Source organism: Macrobrachium rosenbergii, chromosome 58, assembly GCF_040412425.1.
Source record: "Macrobrachium rosenbergii isolate ZJJX-2024 chromosome 58, ASM4041242v1, whole genome shotgun sequence".
Classification (NCBI taxonomy): domain Eukaryota; kingdom Metazoa; phylum Arthropoda; class Malacostraca; order Decapoda; family Palaemonidae; genus Macrobrachium; species Macrobrachium rosenbergii.
Genome location: NC_089798.1, coordinates 1,319,933 through 1,342,500, shown reverse-complemented (window position 1 = coordinate 1,342,500; position 22,568 = coordinate 1,319,933). Strand labels below are relative to the sequence as shown.

At 35.6% G+C, this 22,568-nt stretch overlaps 1 protein-coding gene across 3 annotated transcripts in view; it reads left to right on the top strand.

Annotated features, from left to right (window-relative positions):
* The window catches only part of LOC136837198 (putative neural-cadherin 2), a 1,292,835-nt gene extending 1,271,506 nt beyond the window's left edge, over nt 1-21,329 (top strand). For all 3 annotated transcript variants that reach the window (XM_067101868.1, XM_067101867.1, XM_067101869.1), the window contains 8 exons: nt 1; nt 387-725; nt 1,501-1,840; nt 6,600-6,789; nt 10,217-10,449; nt 18,947-19,174; nt 19,761-20,084; nt 20,286-21,329. The exon at nt 1 is cut by the window's left edge and continues 245 nt beyond it. In XM_067101868.1, coding sequence (XP_066957969.1) covers nt 1; nt 387-725; nt 1,501-1,840; nt 6,600-6,789; nt 10,217-10,449; nt 18,947-19,174; nt 19,761-20,084; nt 20,286-20,335 — 1,705 coding nt within the window. In that variant the 3' untranslated portion in view covers nt 20,336-21,329. The remainder of the gene's footprint in view (nt 2-386; nt 726-1,500; nt 1,841-6,599; nt 6,790-10,216; nt 10,450-18,946; nt 19,175-19,760; nt 20,085-20,285) is intronic.
* The last annotated feature ends 1,239 nt before the right edge of the window (nt 21,330-22,568 follow it).

The following is a 22,568-nucleotide window of genomic DNA, read 5'->3' as shown; positions in this document are numbered from 1 at the left end:
GGTAGGTTTTCATTTTACAATACCAAATAGCAATAACAATGATGTGTTTTTGTCACTTTTGATGATGAGAAATATGATACCACGGTAAGGGTGTGTCCGCACTAGAGTAGAACATATCATAAACAAACATCAGCAACTTGTCTCATACATTTCACAAACAAGTTGGAAACAGGTAAGCAACTGCAAGTGGAGGACGAATCTCTGGAAAAATCTGTAACCCGCATGAAACTCTGGTTGTGAGTACTAATAAGTCACTGACTTCCGTTCAGCCTGTTTGTGAGGTGTGTGTGCAATAAGTTACGGGTGTGTTTTTATGACATGTTTAACCGCAGTGCAGACAAGCCTTAAATATGATAGCACTGACAACATTCCCACTGTTCTCCCAGCTAATCGACCTCGGAGAACCAGCCTTTAGCAGCGGAAGCTCAGCTAGATGCAGCATTCAAGACTCAGCGTGCAAACAAGGGTGCGGACTGAAAGGGCAATGTACAGGTGGCCTTAAGGAACCTCTGTGCTCTTGTGATCCTGGGTGGGTAGGGCCGCAGTGCAACACATCCACCATTCCCATGACACTTAACCACAGTTCCTTCTCGAAATTGACCCTTTCCTTCAGTCCCGGCCCCTTTACTCTCGAAACCCAGCTGCGAGTGAGAACGCAAGGACGGTCTAATGGGCTTCTCTTGCAATTGTCATCTCAGTCGCAACTTGTCTCGCTATCTTTACGGGTAAGACTCAAAAGGGCTATCCCTTTACTCATTATATTTTTAAAGATTGTTTTACTCATTCATCTATCTGTGTTATACATAGTGGAAGAGTGCCATTCTGTTGCAAGGAAAATCCTATAGGCGTGTCAGTTCTGTGATACAGATGGAAAACTAAATTTATATATATATCTATCTGTCCATGTAAATTTATATATATATATATATATATATATATATATATATATATATATATATATATATATATATATATATATATATATATATATATATATATATATATATATATATATATATATATATATATATATATATATATATATATATATATATATATATATATATATATATATATATTAATATATATATATATATATATATATATATATATAATAGTAACATTGAGAGGCAAAATGATAACCATATTTAGCTTATACCTGAATGAATGAGTATAAAAAGAGAATACTGTGTCTTAAATTAAGCAAGAAGACTCAATAGTCCTTTCTATCGAATAGTGAAAATATCAGAGACTGCTACTGAGGTAACCTTGAATGGATTAAAACAGAATTCTTACCCCCTCTTTTATGGCAAAGAAGGGATACAAAGAGGAAAAGTCATATTTAGGCATTAGTTAAAGGACGATCCAATTTCCCTTTCATTCACATTCTGTGGCCGTATATTCACAGACAAAAATGAAGTTATATTGGCAAATAGCAGACAGACTGCAAAAGTCTTAATCTTAATCTTAATCTTAATCTTATACATCCTCTTTTGGTAGCTTCGGGGAGGAGTCGCTTGTGCCACCATATCTGGCTCGCCAGAAATTAATCAGGAAGTGTGCGTGGAAGATTACTTCCTGGGCGACGGCTTCTGGCACACATTGTACGTCGCGCGCCAGGGCTACGATCTTGCCATTTCGGTGGACGATGGTGATGAATGGCGGCATAACGACACCCTTACTTCCTTTCTGACCACCTTACGGCCGGAGGGGATGCAGGGAACAGAGACAGAGCCACCAGTGCCTTTCAATGTAGACATGGAGGAGAATGTGTCTATTGGGGGAGTGCCCAAATATTCAGACCAAAATGTAGTGTCTGTACAGCATGATCTCACGGACAGTAAGTTTATAGTGTTTCCTTTGTATTGTGAATGCTTTAGTTATATACATACATACATACATACATACACATACAAACACACACATATATATATATATATATATAATATATATATATATATATATATATATATATATATATATATATATATATATATATATATATATATATATATATATATATATATGTATATATATATGTATATATATATATATATATATATATATATATATATATATATATATATATATATATATATATATATATATATATATATATATATATATATATATATATATATATATGTGTGTGTGTGTGTGTGTGTGTGTGTGTGTTGTATATATAAAATATATATATATATATATATATATATATATATATATATATATATATATATATATATATATATATATCAATGTAAAGATTATTAACTCACATCCCATGGTTTTCATTACAACAAAGGAAGCCCAAGAAAAACTTTAGGAAGTGGAAGTGATTTTATCAGCTTTCAAAAAGGAACGTTCCCTTCCCTCTTTCAGTTACAAAATGTATCTGAAAGAGGGAAGGGAAAGTTCCCCTCCGAAAGCTAATAAAATCATTTCTAGTACCTGAAGTTTTTGGTGCGTTTTCTTTATTGTTATATATTCATGTGTTAGCCTTAGCGATAGTATCAGTAAGATTGATTGTGGCTGCAGGAACAACTGAGATTATAAAGTATGTTTCGGCCAAGTAAGGAATACCTGTGACATTGATTTAATTGCAAAAGTCAACAAAGAATAGTAGATGGTTTAATAGAAAACAGATGCAAGTTTTAGTTTTGGGAGAATTTGAAAAATGGATCTAAACGCAATTTGCATAAGTGTTTGATAAGCAGTTAGTGAAATTTTCATTGAAGCTGATGATGTTGAAAAATGGGATAAGGTCTAAGGCCAGTGAAGAGCAGGACTTATAAAGAATATGCAAAATTCTTTATAAGAAATGATTTGAGGAAATGTTAGGTTTAAAGGCGGTAAAAGAATGTTGTTCGAACGGTTTTACGTGACGAAAGAAATTGATAATGTAAATTAGATAGATAGTGTGAAAGAAAATGCTATGAGATAACGAACTACCACAGTGAATTCAAGCAAGCAGTGAAAGGAAGAAAACAGAGTGTGCTTTAGGGAATACTGTAAGTGCAGAGAGAAATGTTAAGGAGCAAATCGACTGCAGAATAAAAGACGCAGTGGGAAATTGGTATTTTTGAAGGATTAAATCCCGCGTTGATGGAGTGAGTATTTTGGAAATTTTTGAGATTGGAAGATGGTTCAAATGGAATGGGTGAATAAAACATTGCTTTTCACTTGTATAAAGCAAAGATGACAGAGGTGCTTATAAGAGGCACAAGTTGAAAACGCTGCTTATTTTAAGCAGGCTTGTGGAAAAAGAGGATTTTGCTTGAGAAAGAAAGACAGGCAACAAAAGGAATAATAAGGTAGGTTTTGTGAGGGTGGAGTTTTAAAAAAAAAAAAAAAATGTTAAAATAAAAAAAAAGGTTATATGAGGAGCTTTAGTAAATGCGAAAAGGGTTAGGTTGTATACAAGGGGATAACATAACACGTGACAGAATTTATGAAGATGCCATTTGGAGAGCGGTAAGGGTGTTTGGGGCTGAACGTAATGTGCTGGGAGTGTTTAAAAGCTTTTGTGATGAAGGGGAATGCACATTAGAATATTTAAATAAGTGTAACTGCTTTGCTTCAAAAGCAAGTTATAGGAATTGATGTATGTCCGTATGACTGCTCAAAACTTTTGATTAAGTGATGCGAGGAGCCAGCGAAAGAAGATTAGGTATAGCTTCAAAGTCATCGGAGAAGAAAATGAGTTGCAGTTATCTCTGAAACGACTGATTTTTAATACAATACACTTTTGACTGGGAATAATGAAGTAAAACGACAGAAAGGAGCGAAAGTATTCTAAAGTACTATTTTGTAAGCAGAAAAAGTGGTGAAAATGGTTGTGAGGAAATTGTAAAGCTACGAGGACAAATGAAAACCATGAACTGTGAGCAATGAATGTAGTATGGATGGTGGAAGAATAGAAAGAATTAATTCATGTATTAATCCGGGAATAAATGTGATAGATGACGGTAGAATTAGAGAAATGATGAACCATGCAATGGGCGAGGCGAGGAAAGTAAGAAGACGTGTGCAGAGGGCATGTCAATGTCGGAGTCTCTTTGGAACTGTGATTCGGACACATAAGGGACTGCAGAGCCAACTGTTCTTCACTGAAGTGAAGTTTGGATTTTGAATACAAATAAAATGAAAATGTTGGATCAGTTGAAATGAACGTTTACGTATATATGTGAGTAGTGAGAATAAATGAGTAGGTAAGAAATGGGGTGATAGATAAATTGTCAAGAGGTTAGCCGAGGCGAAAATATGGATTGCACACTTTTGACATGGTTTGGTCCTGTAGAGAGGATTGAAGATGACATAATTTGCAATCGTTAGGAGAGAAGAGAGCAAGAGTGGTTAAGTAATAGAGAAACGAAATGAAGGGGTTACTATAATGGGATGTTCCTTACTATAAAAGAGAGATAGTGTAACGTGTGTTGGCAGGATAAACATGCTTATTTGAAGGTGTGTGGGGAGGTTAATGTCGTAGAAGTTTTCTGAGCAGATTATTATTAGTCTAGTTTTCAGTTACTTTCGGTTAGATTTCAATGTGGTTGTGTTCTTTATCTAGCCTTTTTTTTCCTAAGCAACGTTGATTGGAAATTCATTAAAAGGTAACACAGCTGCTCCCAAAATATTCAGCCTGCCTCTCAGACGATAGAAGTATAAGAGCCACGTGTAACAGAAGAAAGATTAGAATTCTAAAGTCTGACAGAGAGCGATCAAGATATGTGGCATTTCCAGCGTTCTCACTGCTACAGATAATGTTGGCTCTAGAGAAAAACAACTCAGTGGTCAATGTCAGTTTTACACTTTGTGATAAATCATTAAAGTATTCATTAAGGATATACTTATTAGTGATGTAGCGAAAAGGTGAATCCAATTTGAAAATCACTGAAGGAAAAAAAATTGTAGCTGTGAAAATAAAAATGTCATGTGTGGATGGAATTCTGAATTAATAATTTACGGGATGAGTGTGTCGTTGTTAAATACGTAATAATGAAAATCAGAACACTGTAAATGGGCGCTGAATTTCTAGCATAGAATACATTATTAAACCTTTTGAAAAAAAAAGGGAAGATTATTTTTTTTGTCTGTCATTTAGGATGATACTGAGGAGAAAATGCGATAGCTGAGATTGGTAAATAGACTGTGTAATTAAAATTCGTATAAGGAAGATGACTACAAAGCGTAAGTTAAATGGATTGGCAAAGGTGCTATAATTGTGGAATTGGGAGTTTCAACACCTTGCATTGGCGACTATGCATTCCAGATAATCGTGGGTGGCTTCAGGTGCGCATGGGATGAAAAAAAAAAAAAATGCTGATGAGCCACTTTTGTAGGGGTATGAAACTGCTAGGGATGTGGAACTATTTTGCAATTGTGATTTATTCTGCATTTCAAAAGATAAATACGGCAAGGATATTCCTTTTGTTTACCTCTAGTTTCAGCGTAGAATGTAAGCCTCTGATAATAATTGGCATTAACTTCTCAGAAACTATGCATTCAAAGTGACACAGTAATTACTAGAAACAATAAATCAAAAGTGACGTACAAATTATGATACCAGAATAATCTCGTGTTGTAGAGTGTAGTTAGTGGTTAAAGAGTATTATCACGCTTGCGAACGCTAATGAAGCGAAAGTGAAGGTACTTCTTCCATGCTATATGTATTTAATGATTTTTAAGTAATATATATATATATATATATATATATATATATATATATATATATATATATATATATATATATATATATATATATATATATACACACACACACATATATATATATATATATATATATATATATATATATATATATATATATATATATATATATATATATATATATATATATATATATATATATATACTTTTCATAAGCAGAACAGCCACCCTATTTATTTGATTGCTCCTGTACAATTTCATCGTATATATGCGCTTTGTCGTTAGTTAACAGAATATTCAACTACATATCAAATTTTATTTTATGCAGTTACATTCCAGATTTTACAATAAGGCAATAATTACAAATCACACACACACACACAGTATATATATATATATATATATATATATATATATATATATATATATATATATATATGTGTGTGTGTGTGTGTGTGTGTGTGTGTGTGTGTGTGTGTGTGTGTGTGTGTAAAAATCTGGAATGTAATTATGAGAAATGTAAAGTAACAAGAATAAAATTACTTTAAAATTTGTTATGTTGTTGAATATTCTGTTAACTCTAATAACAAAGCTCAAATGCGATGGGAGTATATATGGGTGAAGTATGAACATTGGCTTGCTGGTTCAGGTTATATAAGGTATATATCATATATTTGGTTTATTTAAATTCATTAAATACATACAGAACGGAAGAAGTACCTTCACTTTCGCTTTAGTAGTAATCTCCATGACCATAATAATTCTTAACTATCAACTAGATACTACAACAAGATTTTTCTATTATCATAATTAGTACGTCACCTTTGATTTATTTTTTCTGGCAAAAACTATGCCTTTCATCAGTCGATCATCGTCTTAAACATCATTATCACTGAAGAAAATTATATATTTTTTTTATCATCTTCTCTAAGGCTGCATTGACGATGTACGCATATCAGGACATCACATTCCTCTGCCGCCAAACGGGAACAGTACTGACTGGGGTCAGGTAACCACTTACCAACATGTAGAGGCGGGCTGCAAATCTCCCGATCTGTGCGTTAATACTTCTTGTTTGCCGCCGCTTGCATGCCATCAGACATGGAGACACACCACCTGCAGGTAAGAAAGCAAGCATGAGAGAGAGAGAGAGAGAGAGAGAGAGAGAGAGAGAGAGAGAGAGAGAGAGAGAGAGAGAGAGAGAGGAAGGTACAGCTGCGGTTCATGGGTAAATCTGAGTAGAATTGCTTAAACAGTATAATTAAAAAGTGATTTTAGACACATGTTGTGTGACCTATGAAATGCATTAGTGAATACCCTTCTTTGGCATCATAAGGTCATTGGTAATATTAGATAAAAAATGAACAATAAATCGTTAAATTTCTGAGATCTTCAGTTTATGAAATATAAAGTTTAAATGAATATGTATATCACATATTCAGTGGGGGGCAAGTGAGGTAGTCAGGTACTTATTTGAATACCCCCTTCCTTCAAAGTTTAGTTGGAAAGTATTTATGTCGTCATGTTTCTTAATTTATTCTTGTCCGTCCTATTACATTATACAAAGTTAGTATCTCTGCCATATATTTTCTCACCCACCCGGAAAAAAATCATCTAAATTGGCTTTCACAGGATATAAACAATGAAAGGCATTATTCTCTAGTCTCATCTTCCTGGTCTAAATATTAATTAATTTTAGTTATTTATGACGTTAAGCCGTTTGTAATTTGTTTTGATGCAAATTTGGGCAGAGTTTTGCAATTCATGAGATTTCTCATAAAAAAGAAATTTCTCGGCAGGGGCCAAGTAATGTAAGTGTATCTTGAAGGACACAGGTGACTGCACGGAAAATATTTGTCACATTTTGAGTGCTTATACCAACGATTTAAAAAAAAAAAAAAGGGTGGGGACATTAAAAATGTGAGAGGCATCCAAACTGGATTTAGTTTACATTCTTAGATACCATTCAAAATTAGTCACTTCAGTTAATACTTATTAGGATAATAAAATGAATTTAGAATCACAGGAGAAACGACATTTCTAAGGGGATTCATTCAGTATCCCGTAAATAGGTAAAAATGTTTTATCCATTAAATAAAATGAATAAAAAATGTTAATTTTAACAATGACCAACCATTTGGTGGTTCGAGTCTACCTGGTGGCGGATCGTTTATCACTTAAAAATTCCCCTTCGGTGTTTATTCCGAGGTCGGGTGAATCTTACGTTAAACGACATTTGTCGCTTAATGTTTGTGAATAAAAAAAAATGTCTTTGTGCTTGTGACAAAAATGAATAAATAGGTGTGTGTTTCAAATGTGCCAGTTGGCTATCGCGGTGGCGGTAGGGTTGATCGCGACTCTAAAATACAAAACCTGAATGCGACAGAGTCGGTAGCAACTTTACTGTACCTCTCTTGATAGCGTCCTTGACAAGTCGTCGTTCCCCAGTCATTCGGTAGTTCAAGGCCACCTGGTAACGGATGACTTTTTATCGCTTACAAATTTCCCTTCGGTGTTTATTCCTATGATGAGTAAATCTGATATTAAAAGGTATTGGTAGCTAAATGTCTGTGAATATCAAAAATGTCTAAGTGTACGTGACAACTCATAAACCAGCAGACCGCGTTTCAAATTGCTATCATCTAAAGTGGTTGGTATCGCTGTTTAAGACAGTGTGTGGATCTCCTAGCTGCAAGTAAGACGAGCATCTAATACGGTAAAAAACTTAATATGGGGCTCAAATTAATGTAATTAAACACTTTTTTAGCATTCGAGAAAGCTGCAGTCTTCTGTCGGAACACCATCTAAAAGGAAAAAATGTTATACATAAAAATAAATAGGTATATATATATATATATATATATATATATATATATATATATATATATATATATATATATATATATATATATATATATATATATATATATATATATATATATATATATATATATATATATATATATATATATATATATATATATATATATATATATATATATATATATATATATATATATATATATATATATATATATATATATATATATATATATATATATATATATATATATATATATATATATATATATATATATATATATATATATATATATATATATATATATATATGCATATATGCACATATATGCTGTTTGTGTGTGTGTTATTGTACGTATGGTCTTTTTGAAATCTCATTGTCAGATAACATTTACCAGTTCTGTGGGAAATTACATGAAAATGCAAGACTTTTCTATCTGTCCTTGTAACTGAACTGAAAATGCATGACTTCCCACGTTCTACTGGTAAAATTTCTATATAAATTTGTAACCGGAAAGTACCGGTAGGCTAACTTTCACGGTATGTATAGAACTTCAACGGCATTCCTTTTTTGCTTTAATTCCCTGTCAAAAAATACCTTAGAACCCGTTCCCAACTGAAATTTCTCTGGAGTCCAAATACGAGCAGAAACGTAGAATTCGTCCTTCCCCACACCGAGCTTTGAAATCGAGTCGAGATGAGAGATGCGTCTATCTCTTTGACCACTACGCTATGGAGAAGATGAAATTATCTCGACTCAAATGTACATATTTCCGTCAAAGTCAGGTATATTTAAACGAAATGGAATAGACCCATCCTCGGACTTGTAGCGTAATGCGAAGAATTTGACTGGGATAAACATTATGTCTGCTGGATATATTCAGCAGCTGTAGCAAAGTCAATGGCTAAGCAATAAGGGCCAGAATTTACGATTTACATGCGTTTATATGGTTACGATTGAAGTTCTGTTGAAAATTCTAAACATAATTAAATGAATTTTTTTCTTGTTGCACACTAAGCTACTTTAGAAATGTTAAAAATTAAAGTTAATGGCGTAGCCATTACAATTTCATAGACAGATATTTATATATATATATATATATATATATATATATTATATATATATATATATATATATATATATATATATATATATATATATATATATATATATATATATATATATATATATATATATATATATATATATATATATATATATATATATATATATATATATACATATATATATATAGGACTGTCATAAATTTAAAAATTTCACTCTTCCTCATAGCTTAATGTTCCAGATGTTTGAGGAATTTCTACGCTGACCTACTTTCGAAGCTCGACGTAGGAAGTAATATTTCCAAAGACCAAAAGAAAGTAGGGAATATAAGAGGTTACGAGTTCATAGCATGTCCTTTATACTTCAAAGGGTCTGGTAAATGGGACCAGTAGATGCCATGCATATCGCAGCAATTTAACCAAAAGCGCTTAGTTTTTCTACGAAAGAGAAAGTTAGGTTATTTTCGCTCTAGTAAATATGTCAAATTCTAACAAGTTATATGCACGCATATTTTCTAAATCCCTCTCTGGAGCGGCGTTGATTTATGAGTTCATATTATACATCATTAGCCTGTGGGTGTGGTGTTCTGATTTCACAATGATGAACACACTTGTTTTTTTTTTATTGAAATAATATGTCTTTCTCTTTATTTGTATTTACTAGCTGTGGACCTGGTAAACATCTTGTGGCGGGGATATGTCATGATGTAGACGAGTGCACCTATCAACCTTGTCTACATGGGGGTACCTGTACCAATTTATATCCGGGGTACCAGTGTTCCTGTGCCACGGGAACAATTGGTTATAACTGTGAATGGCACCAGTTACCATCACATACGCAGCACCTAACCCCGCCCATGGCTATAGCAGCGTTGACCCTCTCACTTCTGGTTTTGGGTAGGTAATTTTGATGCATGATTTCCAGTCTGTATTTAGTGTTGTGGAGAAATACTTAAGGTTTTCTTCGAGATAGCTTTTACTTTTTGACAGTGTAGCCACTGTCCCTCCTCGAAGGAGTTACTCTTATGGTCTCTGCAGGGCTCCATAAAACAGACCAACCAATATCAAAGAATTCTCTCATAGATGGTCTGGGCCAGAATATTGCCTTTGATTTCATGCAGTGGTAGAGTATAAAAGACTGGATCTTTCCTAGATAGCGAACCCCAAGGGTTTTAACCTGTGTGTATCCACCTTTGCAGCGTATTTAGTACAACCCCGCTGGAAATTACCGTAAAACCGTAAACAAAAGACTGTAAATATCATAAAGATAATGACCTCCAAAAATATCAGTCCTAGATAACGACCCCCAACGTCTAGGGAAGATCAAAAGGACTCAAGGCAGAATGGCTCCTTACCTTGCTGACAGCGTTTACCAGGGTCTCTCACCCATTCAGATGCAACGCTAGCACATAGGTCGGGCTAGATCCCCATTATCCTCTGATTTACTAAAGCACTCACATGATTTCAAGTATGCTCCAGAGTATTTTCCATTCATAGTGCTGTTTTGGCGAAACGTTGCAGTTATCTTCTGAGGAAAAATAAGTGCATTGTCTTAAGCCACTAAAAGATGCTTTAGTTCTTGAAAAATTTGCTCTATTAGCTATGACTATTAAATTCTGCTAGCTGGTTCATCCTTAAAGGTGGGGATTTAGGATTAGGCTGATTAGGCTACTTCATGAGTTCTTAGCTTCCTGTCAACTTTGAGAATTTTTAAATCATATTATTTAGTAGATCTGAGAATTTCTAAATCATATTATTTAGTAGATCTATCACTGAAAATTATTATTCATTTGGGTTTTTAAAAAAGTAAATATGTTTTATATCCTATTTTCGGTTACAAAAAAAACGTGAAATGTGTTTTATATCTTAATTTACTCGGTTTTACAAAATAACCATTTTTTGTCATGAATTTAAATGAGTTTGCCAAACTATTTTTAGTATTTTTAAACTTAGTATCCAATTTTTTTTTTTATTTTGAATGGAAAACTTTGTTTAGTTATTGATATTAAAAATTTCAATTATATATTAATTACCAATGTAATAATAGAAGTTATAATTTTCAAATCATGGCAAAAGTTAACAGTAGGTTGAAATGTAGTTCCATCTGAAATAGCATATTTTGGCAGTACTTCAATGTCGATTTTTAGTGAAGTTTCAGTTGCTTAGAAGCACATCTCATTGAGTATTAACCAGTCAGATATCTTGAAAAACAGTTCCAGTCAATATAGCTTACGGTATTTATATGGTATTTTAATTTTTTGTTAGGCTAGCTTTAATTGTGAAGATATGCTACTCTACAAATGTCTGAAACACTCCTGAAACTCAAATTGAGCATACAAGCATGGACAGGCTCTTGTATAAAGAAATACTAATACTTACAGTCGAAGTTTGGAGATGTAGCATATTATTTTAAATCAAATTTGCAAAGCTAGCTCTAAATAGAATACTAGAGCATTACAAGGTTGTAATATTATTGCAATACTTATAGGTCATACATATCATCCATTATTGTTTATTGCTTAATTACATAACAAGGTCTCACAATTGTTTAACCCATTTCTTATGATATTCGTGTTTTTTTGGTGGGATAGAGATTTAGCTCATTCATTTGTTAATATTTTAAACTAGCTGTTGTGGTAACTCTGGTTTAATAATGATTTAAATGACACCAATAATTATATTTGTAATGAAAACCTCAATGCATATTCAAGGCAACTTTCAGACAAGTTATTAATATAAATACTAATTTACCACAGAGAGAATGGCACCCAATAAGTTTGCCTCTTACTCGGCTGTGGAGGCCATATACTTATAACAATGTCAGTCCATTTTATTCTGCTGCATGTTCCACTTATCTGATATGCGGCTTGCATTCAACCAGTTCTCATGGTTGTTTTTGTCTTTCCTTACTACAGGTTTGCCAATACGCTAAACCCAAAGGTTGCTTTACCCACTGCAAACTGAATAATCTGCTGTTTGCTAGTGGGATGACACATACCACCCACTGTAAACATAGCCCTGCTGGTATTAAGTTGACTTTAAGTAGTGGCGAAATATATGCAAAATAAGTAACAAGCTTCTGGCAGCAGACCATGAAGGAAAGACTTTATTTAGACAAGCCCTTTGGGTCCAAGAGTTAAGAGGGAGCATATGGGTAGGAGAGTATGTATTCCTGGCAGAGCCCCTGCAGAGAGCATTTCCCTCCTTTCTGAGCAGATTTCATGTCATGGCCAGTATGCCAAGATACTGGAATTCAAGATCTCCCTGTATGATGACTCCAATAGAGATGAAGTTTCATGCACTGGGATGGATGCTCCTAGTATTGAGCATAAAGTGAACTTTGCCACTGAGAATTTCCCTTCTTAACCTGAAAGACCAAGGTGCACTGCCTTGGTTTTTGGATGACAGGGTTCCCTCAAAAGAAAACCTGGGCTCTCCCACGTAATAACCTGATGATAAGGAGGACCCTAATGGGTCCAGCCCCCTCTCCTAAAGTACTATATGGCTCACGAAATGACCTAACATTGAGGATGACCATCAGTAGGGCCCACCCTCCTTCCTCTAAGTCCCTGTTCCTTCTAGAGACCATTGACCTTCATCAAAGACTCCCAAGGTATATTGTCGTCCATTTGTACATCTTTTAAGAATACATCTCTGATTATTTTTTGACCATCCAAGTTTGGAGACTCATACTGGAAGCTGATGGTTCTCATCCACTTTCAGAGGCAGAAGCATGTTAGCAATTATTTGAAATAGAGGTTTGTCTAATATCTGCTCTGTTGAGGCTGCCATCCACCTTAACATGGAGTCTATTATAAGTCTGTTATTACACTGAGCAACCCCATGAAGCTTGTTGCGGACAAGTGCCACTTCCTTGCCTAAGCCATCTGTAGAACAGACAGCACAATTGCACTGAGAGTGGCCGACTGGGAGCCCAACCTCTTGATGCAAGTCATCACTGTGATATTATCTAGGACCAACATAATGTGGGTCTTCTTTGCAGTTTGGAGGCTTCAATTTTCTGAGAGACAAGGAGACAGGCATCAGCTCCAGGAAACTGATTTGATATCTTCCTAAAACAAATGACCATCTTCCCACTACTTGACGATCTACGCAGTGGCTTCCCCATCCTGTGAAGGAGGCATCTGTGTATATTACTACCCATATGGACAGTGGAGTCAGTTTGACTTGTTCTGCAGTTTTCTTCTCCCAGATCCACAAAAGGAAATATCTTCTAAACTGCTCATCATCTCACTTGGAAACTCTAACATGCCTCAAATGGAATTTTCTTAGTAGAGAGCACTGTCTATGTGAAGAGGACCTGGGTAGTGAAATTGCCGCTGCCTTTGCTAACTTTTAATGGAACTGCCTACCTAGTTGCCCAAAATTGGCAAGTGACATTGGTTTCTGCTGTTTCAACAACGGACAAGAAAATAATTTCTCATACTGTCCACTGTTCCATCCCTAGAGAGAAGAGGAAAAGGCCTCTGCACATTCTGTGACTTTCATGTGTGGATTTTCGAAATTTAGTGTACTATGGAGATTATCCATTGGTAGGTACCTGGTGCAAAAACTATGGACTTTATCTAGCCAGCAATACTAGTCCATATGAATTACCTCCACACTGGGAACTGATCTACTTGTTTAAGGACAATATAACTCATATGCTCCAAAAGGCATTCTTCTTGGCATCCTGGCTCTTAGACAAGGAAATGTTTTATCACTCACAGACTTATCCATCACTTTTGTCTCTTGGCTTGCTATTTCTGGCCAATTAATGAGGACACTTTGAATAAGAAATCCCCTGTTGTTCTACAAGAACTCAGTATTACAGATAAGACATTATGCCCAGTTGGGGCATTTCAAGTTTACGTAGATATTGTGGAAAATGTCCCAGATTATCCTCTTTTTACGCCCTGTCACAAAGAAGCCACACTGTATGAATAGGCTGAGAATTGTCGTGGTGTTCTTCATTAGAAAGGTGGAATTCCTTTCCCTTTCTGGGTCACACGAAGTCTGAGGGGTGAGTGTGTCACTTTTTTTTTTTTTTTTTTTTTGCTGTTTTACTTTTGAAGAAGTCTGCGAGTTTCCAAAGTGGTCATCAGAGATAGTGTTCTTGGAATGATGCTCCCATGACATCAGGGGAATTCTACTACACTGTGTGTTAGTAAGTGGTATGGCACCTTAGCGGAAAGTGAAAAAAGGCCTTCTTGATGCTATGGTAATTCTGAGATATGGCTAGGGAGGGAACACAATATTCGTGTCTTTTGATAAAGGAAGGAAGTTCACTGAAAAAGATGACATACAGAAATGCTCTGGGAGCGGTAGCGATTCAAGCCAAGGTACTGTAGTGTGAGTGGCTTGTCACTGTGTTCAAGTGTGATATATTAAAACAGTGGAAGAAGGAATAACTGTCTATGGAATACCGGAGAGTTGATGGATGAATCTAAGTTTACCAGGACATAACATAATTATAACTGGGAATGCCTTGTAATTATGACTGAGGAATTAGGGTAAAAATAGGCTGATGACTAAGGAAAGAGTTGTATAGGTTTAAGGAAGAGAAAATGTATTTGGATCAGCTGTTTACTATGCAACTTTTATAAAAAAATAATCGTAGGACAAAGAGAAAAGAAAACTCTGAGTGGGAGCGTGGAAGATGTATGGTACAAAAAGCCTTTTGTCACGCGCACTTCGAATATCTCGTGGCATAAGCAAATTCTACTCTAGACTGCGTAAGAAAGTTAGATATAAAAAGATCTCACCTGGTTTTACGTCTCTATGACTACGTCCTGTGATGGATGATATAAGAAGTAAAAAAAAGACGAATGAAAGTGCAATTTTATGGTATGAAGAACAATGTCAGAAATATAATGACGAGTGCCTTATGCTTACAAATGTTACATGATGTACTGCTGCCGGGTAAGAGAAGTTTAATATACTGGTGAAAGAGTTTAAAAATGTCTGTGGAAAACAAAGTTGGAAGTTTCTATAATCAAGTGCGGCTTTTGGGGCGAAATGTCTTCTAGGAAGATTAGAAGCATATTTATATGGATATTGGAAGAACTAGAAGATTTTACTCTATACGAGAAATCATTTGGCAGAAGTTTAAGAAAACATATGAATCAAGGAAGAAGTTAAAGTTAACTTCTTCCTTGATTCATATCTTTTCTTATACGCCTGCCAAATGATTTCTCGTATACAAAGGAAGAGATGAAACAAGAAAGGTAACTCTGAAAAAACGTCGGAATAAGAAGAATTGTTCGCGGAAGGAAAGTCGGAACAACGGAGGGGGTTTTCGAGCAAAATGAAAGTACAAGTTGAATAATGAATAAAAGTAAAAGTAAAGATGAACGTTTTGCCTGTAAGTATTAAGTAAAAATATAAAAAAAAGTAAAAATTGCGCCGAATTTTCTTAGGCGCAGTTGAGTTTCCTGTACAGCGTATAATACTGCATCAAATTCTCAGCCGCGGCCCATGAAACTTTCAGCCACGGCCCGGTGGTGGCAGATGTTGTTGCACCTATAGCGGTGCCAGACGCACGATCATGGCTAACTTTAACCTTAAATAAAATTAAAACTAATGAGGTTAGAGGACTGAAATTTGGTATGTTTGATGACTAGAGGGTGGATGATCAACATACCAATTTGCAGTCCTCTAGCCTGAGTAGTTTTTAAGATCTGAGGGTGGACAGAAATAGTGCGGACAGAACAGACAGACAGCCATCTCAAAAGTTTTCTTTTATAGAAAACTAAAAGTATGTTGTGCAGATCTGATCGGGATGTGATAGGAAAGTAAGTATAGGCGTACAGAAAGACGGAGGCGAGTTGCAGTCATTTAACAATAAAACGTGATTGGGGAGGTAGAAAACAGGGTCCTTAGTTAGCGTTTGGCAGATGACAAAGGTTTTTGAATCCAACTGGAATGAATGTAGAGTAGATAGTAATGTAATCATTCAGTTAACGGACGAATGTAACAGGGCAGGGATGTAAGAAATATCTGTAATCACTAGGAATTTTCCTTCTACTTTTGAACATTTTTATGGCGTTATGGCGAATTGTAACATATTTCCATAGTTTTGAAAAAAGAGAATGATTGATTTTAAAAGTAAGGACGGGGATAGCAATAATGAACTTCAAAAAGGTGTCTTTTCATTATAGATCCAGAGCATAATTCTAATATCTGAGAGTAAGAAAGAATTGTAAAAAAAAAAAAAAAAATACAGTTTTTTCCAATGCTTTCTTATTGCTAAAATGTTAAAGGAAGTCTGCACTGATAGTTTAATTCCTTACATTTACTTCATTTTTGTATGCATTAGTGTTTCCCATGGATACCTTAAGTTCCATTCATCATACGCCGCCCAAAACTATAAATCTAATTTCGGATCCGCTAATAATGAGTTTTTGTTGCTGCACATTTGTTTCTTTCCTGGACTGGATAGCATCAAAGATAACATACATTGCCAAAAACCTCGATAATCTTCACAACCACTTCTTCAGATCCTGTTTCCCTTTACCATTATGGGTTGTTTGTCCCTGTATAGTATGGTTTTGGCAGTCACCCAGGCAACTTCTTGAGGTCCCACTATATTCACTCCGTGAAAATAGCTCCCCTCGGCTCGTATGCTTCGGTGATTATTTTCCATCTTCTGCCATATATTGAAGTTCTCTTCCCGCTTCCGCGTTGCCTACCCTTTACCAATTTGCATAATTTTCGAGGCTTCTTCACCAATTTTGTCGGAGGACGCCTCAGTTTTTCTTGTTTTTCATCTCGCTTGCGTAAAGGAGAGTTCCTTGAAAAATATAATTTTCTCTCAGTTCGATGTTTTGAGTGTAAAGGCCATCCTGATATACACTATAACAAACAGTTTCAGCTGGATATAGAAGACTGAAACCAACCATAGTGGTTGAGGATTTTAATTACTGACCATTGATTTCCTAAGCTTACAATATCCTCTCAGCAAAAGACACTACTTGTTTTGGAGCTAGCCTCAGTTTCTCTCTCTCTCTCTCTCTCTCTCTCTAGCCGGTCTCATTATTTCTAACCTCGGTTCTCCGACCAGCGTGGAAAGGAAACTTGTAATGCGTACTTCACCTCATGGCTTTTGGGGCGGATAATTAAATATGTCTCCTCGCTGTTGTTGCGGAGGGAGCGAGTGAAACCATAGAGACGGACGTAGTCGGCCCACTATGACAAAGAGAATGTGCAGAGGCATATGGGGTTCCTTTGTTTTTCCCCCTGTGGTTGATTCCTTATGGCGTTGGCCTAGTAAATTACAGGACAGTGGTTCAAATCCTGAAAGAGGAGCCATGACTTCATCATCTATTTACAGGCGAGTTTGCCTGCTTCCCCTAATTGCCTTAGTGAGGCTAGTTGCATTCAGTATAACTTTTTCTTTTGGGAAGGGAGTTAAAAACAAAAATAGATATATGAGTGCAGTATACATGCCGTGATGTAATATCCAAATCACTATATCTTAGGAATAACTTACAACCAATGGAAATCAAATGCGTATCGTCCCTGGCAGGATTCGAACCGATGCATGTGGAGGAGGTGGGTTAACGTTGATTCAAAGTACAGAACCTGAACTCGACTGCATATGTAGAGCGGAGTCGCTATCAACTTATATCTCTCTTGTCACTGTCTATCATGATTTATAAACCAGGCATCGGTTCAAATCCTGCCGGGGACGAAGCAATTATCAATTGTAATTCCCCTTGGGTGTAAGTCATTCTTAAGTTACAGGGATTTGGATGTAATATCACAGAACTGTACTGCACTAATATATCTGGTTTTTCCAACTCCTGCCTCAGAAGCAAAAAAACAGTATTTCTGGCTTAATATTTGTGAATATAAACAAAATTCAGGGGTGTATGTGACTATATATATATATATATATATATATATATATATATATATATATATATATATATATATATATATATATATATATATATATATATATATATATATATATATATATATATATATATATATATATATATGTCTCTGTGTTTTTGTGTGTGTGTGTGTGTGACAGAGAGAGAGAGAGAGAGAGAGAGAGAGAGAGAGAGAGAGAGAGAGAGACTGGTAATGACAGAATCGAGTCTGATTGATAAATGTAATAAAATATTATAGTAATTGATATTTTCCACAGTTTCATTAATAATGGCCTCAGGCATTGCTGAGTTTTTCCTACTTTGGTTTTTTGAATTTATTATAAGAACCTCAGTCACTGTATCGGTGATATCTAGACATGTTAACGTTTGAAATAATTTTCTGTAGACTTCTGTTGTACATTAGAGACCTAAGGCAATGAAATTATCATACAGTGACTAGATATTTGACATGAACCAATCACAAAATTTTCAATTTCTCCTTCATCTCCTTTTAGTTCTAATGGGCGTGCTACTAACCATTTGGATCCATCGATCGAGAACTGGCCGTGGTGCAGGAATGAGATCGACCGGCGTCGAAAGCGAGACGGATGTCGGGAGCGTCATGGGCGTGATTGAGACGCCGCTGTCTGCGCATGACGCGCCCAGTATAGCTTCAAAGGACGAGATGACGCTTCTGGAGTCTTTGAAGATGCGGCTGCCGACCAAAACCATTTCATCGGAAGGTACTTGTGTGTGAATAGTGGTTAAGAAAACTAACCATCTGTGTGTTTAAAGTTAGCATGTTGTAGACAAACGTCCTCTCACTAAAGACATGGTTTGTCCATTGATTTAGCTGTTTTGATTCAGTTGTTTTCTCGTGCCACATCACATCTGTTAGAAATAGTGACATATAGAAATAGTGATTTGATTCCAGTATTTTTCTTCCTAACTTTTTGTTTTTATCGCAGTTTGATGTCTAAAAGTAACAAATCTCACTATAAAGGGAATAATTGAAAATGTTGCGTCCTGGTAAAATTTAAGTTTTCTACCGCTGCCTGGTTCCTGCCAGTCGCCGATCAGAATATTTACTACATTTTCTTTATGCTTTTGTTTAATTGATGTCTCTAGCTTATGTTGATAATATCTAATGTTTCTCGGTTGTGTTTTTACATTCGTCCGCAGTGGGCTGGTACTAAACACGATGCCCATTTGCCCATTATCATACCAGACGTGCGCTGTCATATTCTCCAGCTTTACCGCGTCTTGAAAGGAAAAAAATTTTTCCTTTTCCAAGAATATTGGTACTGATGATTGTCCCTTTCCTTCCAGGCATCAAACAACCTATTCCGTCAGTGTCATCGGCTGCGCTTTCAGAAGGGTCCATGAAAGACTTGAGCATTATCCATCCGGTTATGACAACCATCTCGTCAATGCCACGGAGAATCCCCTCGACGGAAAGCGTCCTTGCAACGAAGGCAAAGTCGTTGACGGGCGGTTCGACGACTTCCCTATCTTCCACAAAGTGTCCTCAAGTAGTTGTGTTTTCGGCGATGCCCGCCACCCAGCAGCCTCTTCTAGCTCAGGACGACCTCAGAGCTTATGCTTACGAGGGCGATGGGTCGCCTTCAGGTTCTCTCACTTCCACTGTGTTAGGTAGTTCTTTTAAAATACCCATGGAATAATTTTTCTGGTTTATTTATTTATTTTTTTTTTTCGTAATATCGCTGGTAGTATAATAGAAAATATATACATCTCGAAGTAATTTTACAAATAAATATATTCCGTGATATAAATATCTTTCAACCTTTTATAAAGAACTTCTCAGAATCCAAGTATCATTTTTTTTATTTAAAGGCTTACGGAGAGAGTCTAGAGGAAAACGTAGTCAGACCCTTGATGCCTGAATACGGAGAAGTGCTGGACCTCTTAAAAACTTTACCAGACGCAGTGGGATCTCCCAGGGCGCCTGCGGAAGCTCATTCGCGTAGTGCGGGAGGCGGCGATAAAGGCTGCCTGAAAAACAGAGCGACGACAGTAACGCCTCCTGGAACAAGTGAAACAAGTGACTCTATTGCGAGGACAGGCGGTCAGTGTGGTCTCGGTTGCAGTGTCGTTGTTGGAGACAGACCGGCATTCGGAACTTTACCCCACAGTGTTAGACGAGTGTCAATGGAAAGGAAGTCCTCTATAAGCGAGTTCTCCACTATGTGCTGACGACGTTGTTTTCTTCACCAGTAATTAACTTTTGTAATTTCACGTGGTTTTCAGTGTCTAATTTTTCAGTGTATAAGAGTTCTGGAGTGATGTCCGAGTTTCTGCACAAAATCCGAGTATATTTTCACATAGACTGAGACAAAAATATAACTTAATTTCAGTTATTCTCCAAACGTAAGGAGAAATTATGTTAATATTGCCTGTCGTATCATTTCATCAATTTACTGCACTGATTTAACTCACATACCTTATAGTGCATTTTCAGTTTGTGGGGAGATATTCGCCTACTTGCTCGTTTTTAAGCCTCGTGGAATATGGGAACTGTACTGCATATTTCGGTGGCATCTGTAAATATGTAAAATTTAAGTTGAAAAAGCGTATAACAAAGAATAATACAACATGTAAACGAAGATTACTTCATACTTGAATGTCTGTTGTATATAGAACTTTAAATAACTCTAATAGTTACGGAGGAAAACTATATATTTTGTCACAGTTAAGAAGATAGAAATTAATAATGTTTATACACCTTTTTAATGATAAGCGAGTGACAATAGATTCCCAAAAGGATGAACAAATTACTTTATTATCATTATATTCGTATTATTGTTGATTGAATGGTTTATACGTTTATATGTTACAAAAAATAAATGTTACGAAGACAATACAAAACCATTTTTCCAACCCTTATCCTTTCTTTATCCTAGACATTCCATTAGGGTTGCACCGATAATTCAGCAGATATTGGGTAATCGGGCATTTAGCTGATTATTCGGTATCTGCTTTTTGGCTATTAATCGGTTTTGATAATTGGCCATTTTGATTTTTTTTTCACCATATTTGGTCATGAACGCTGGAACGAGAAAACCATGGTATTTCAAAAACATGAAATCGATCTTTGAATAGACATTGTGTCACTTACGGAATCAGAACACCTTCAAACCATGTATCACTGTAAACAACGTTTGCTCCTGATATTCTGTTATTAATTAAACACGGAATATCTAACCCGAGCAGTTTTTTGTGTCAGCTAACAGCCTCTTCATATGCTATGAAATTTAAATACCCTGGTGACTGTAAACCGCTGCAGAAACAGCACATGATGACCACAGAAATTCATTTTTTACTAGTAATGATAAACGCTGTCATTTCTGGACCTATCTGAAAAAAATAAAAAAAAACATACAACACCTCGTATGCATCTGTGATTATGACTCCACAATTACTACGTCACTTGTTGGTACTACGGTCACACACTGCTTAACACTGTTGTATGCAGAAGGTTACTTGTTGAATACCACAGTTCATTGGCAACTGAAAATATAAACTACAGTAAAATAGGCCTGGTTCTGTCATCACATGCTCTTTAATAGTAGCTAAGTAATTGTAATTGATTATGAATATATTACTTATAATAAATCACAAAACGCATTTTCAAACCACAATTCACAAGAACACTGTTAATCGACGCCGTATTAATCGGCATCGGTCGATTAATCGGTAGTCACCCTATTTGCTTACCTGTGATATAATTATCTAAACAGATGACCACGGATAGAGTCTTATTGCAATGAGCATGGGAAGAGATAAACAGTATATTCATAACTAGAGCTAGACAAAGAGAAAACACTGTGGATCAGAAAACTTTTGGTTAAGTTATTGTAAAAAGTACATGGAAGAGTATATGGATTCGTTGAGAGAAGTGAAGTGGACGGTGGTCTATCTGGTCACTGTTCGAGCGCAAATAAAGGAGAGAAAGAGAATTTTAAGTTGGAAAGAAACAGATGAAAATGTGGATTTATATATGTGAAGCAAGTGATTTTAATAAAAGGAAGCAAGTGAAAATCGACGAAAAATGGGCTAAAGTAAAAGACAGGAGGATAGGAAAGAAGTATGGAAAATTTCACATGGTCTTACAGAGTA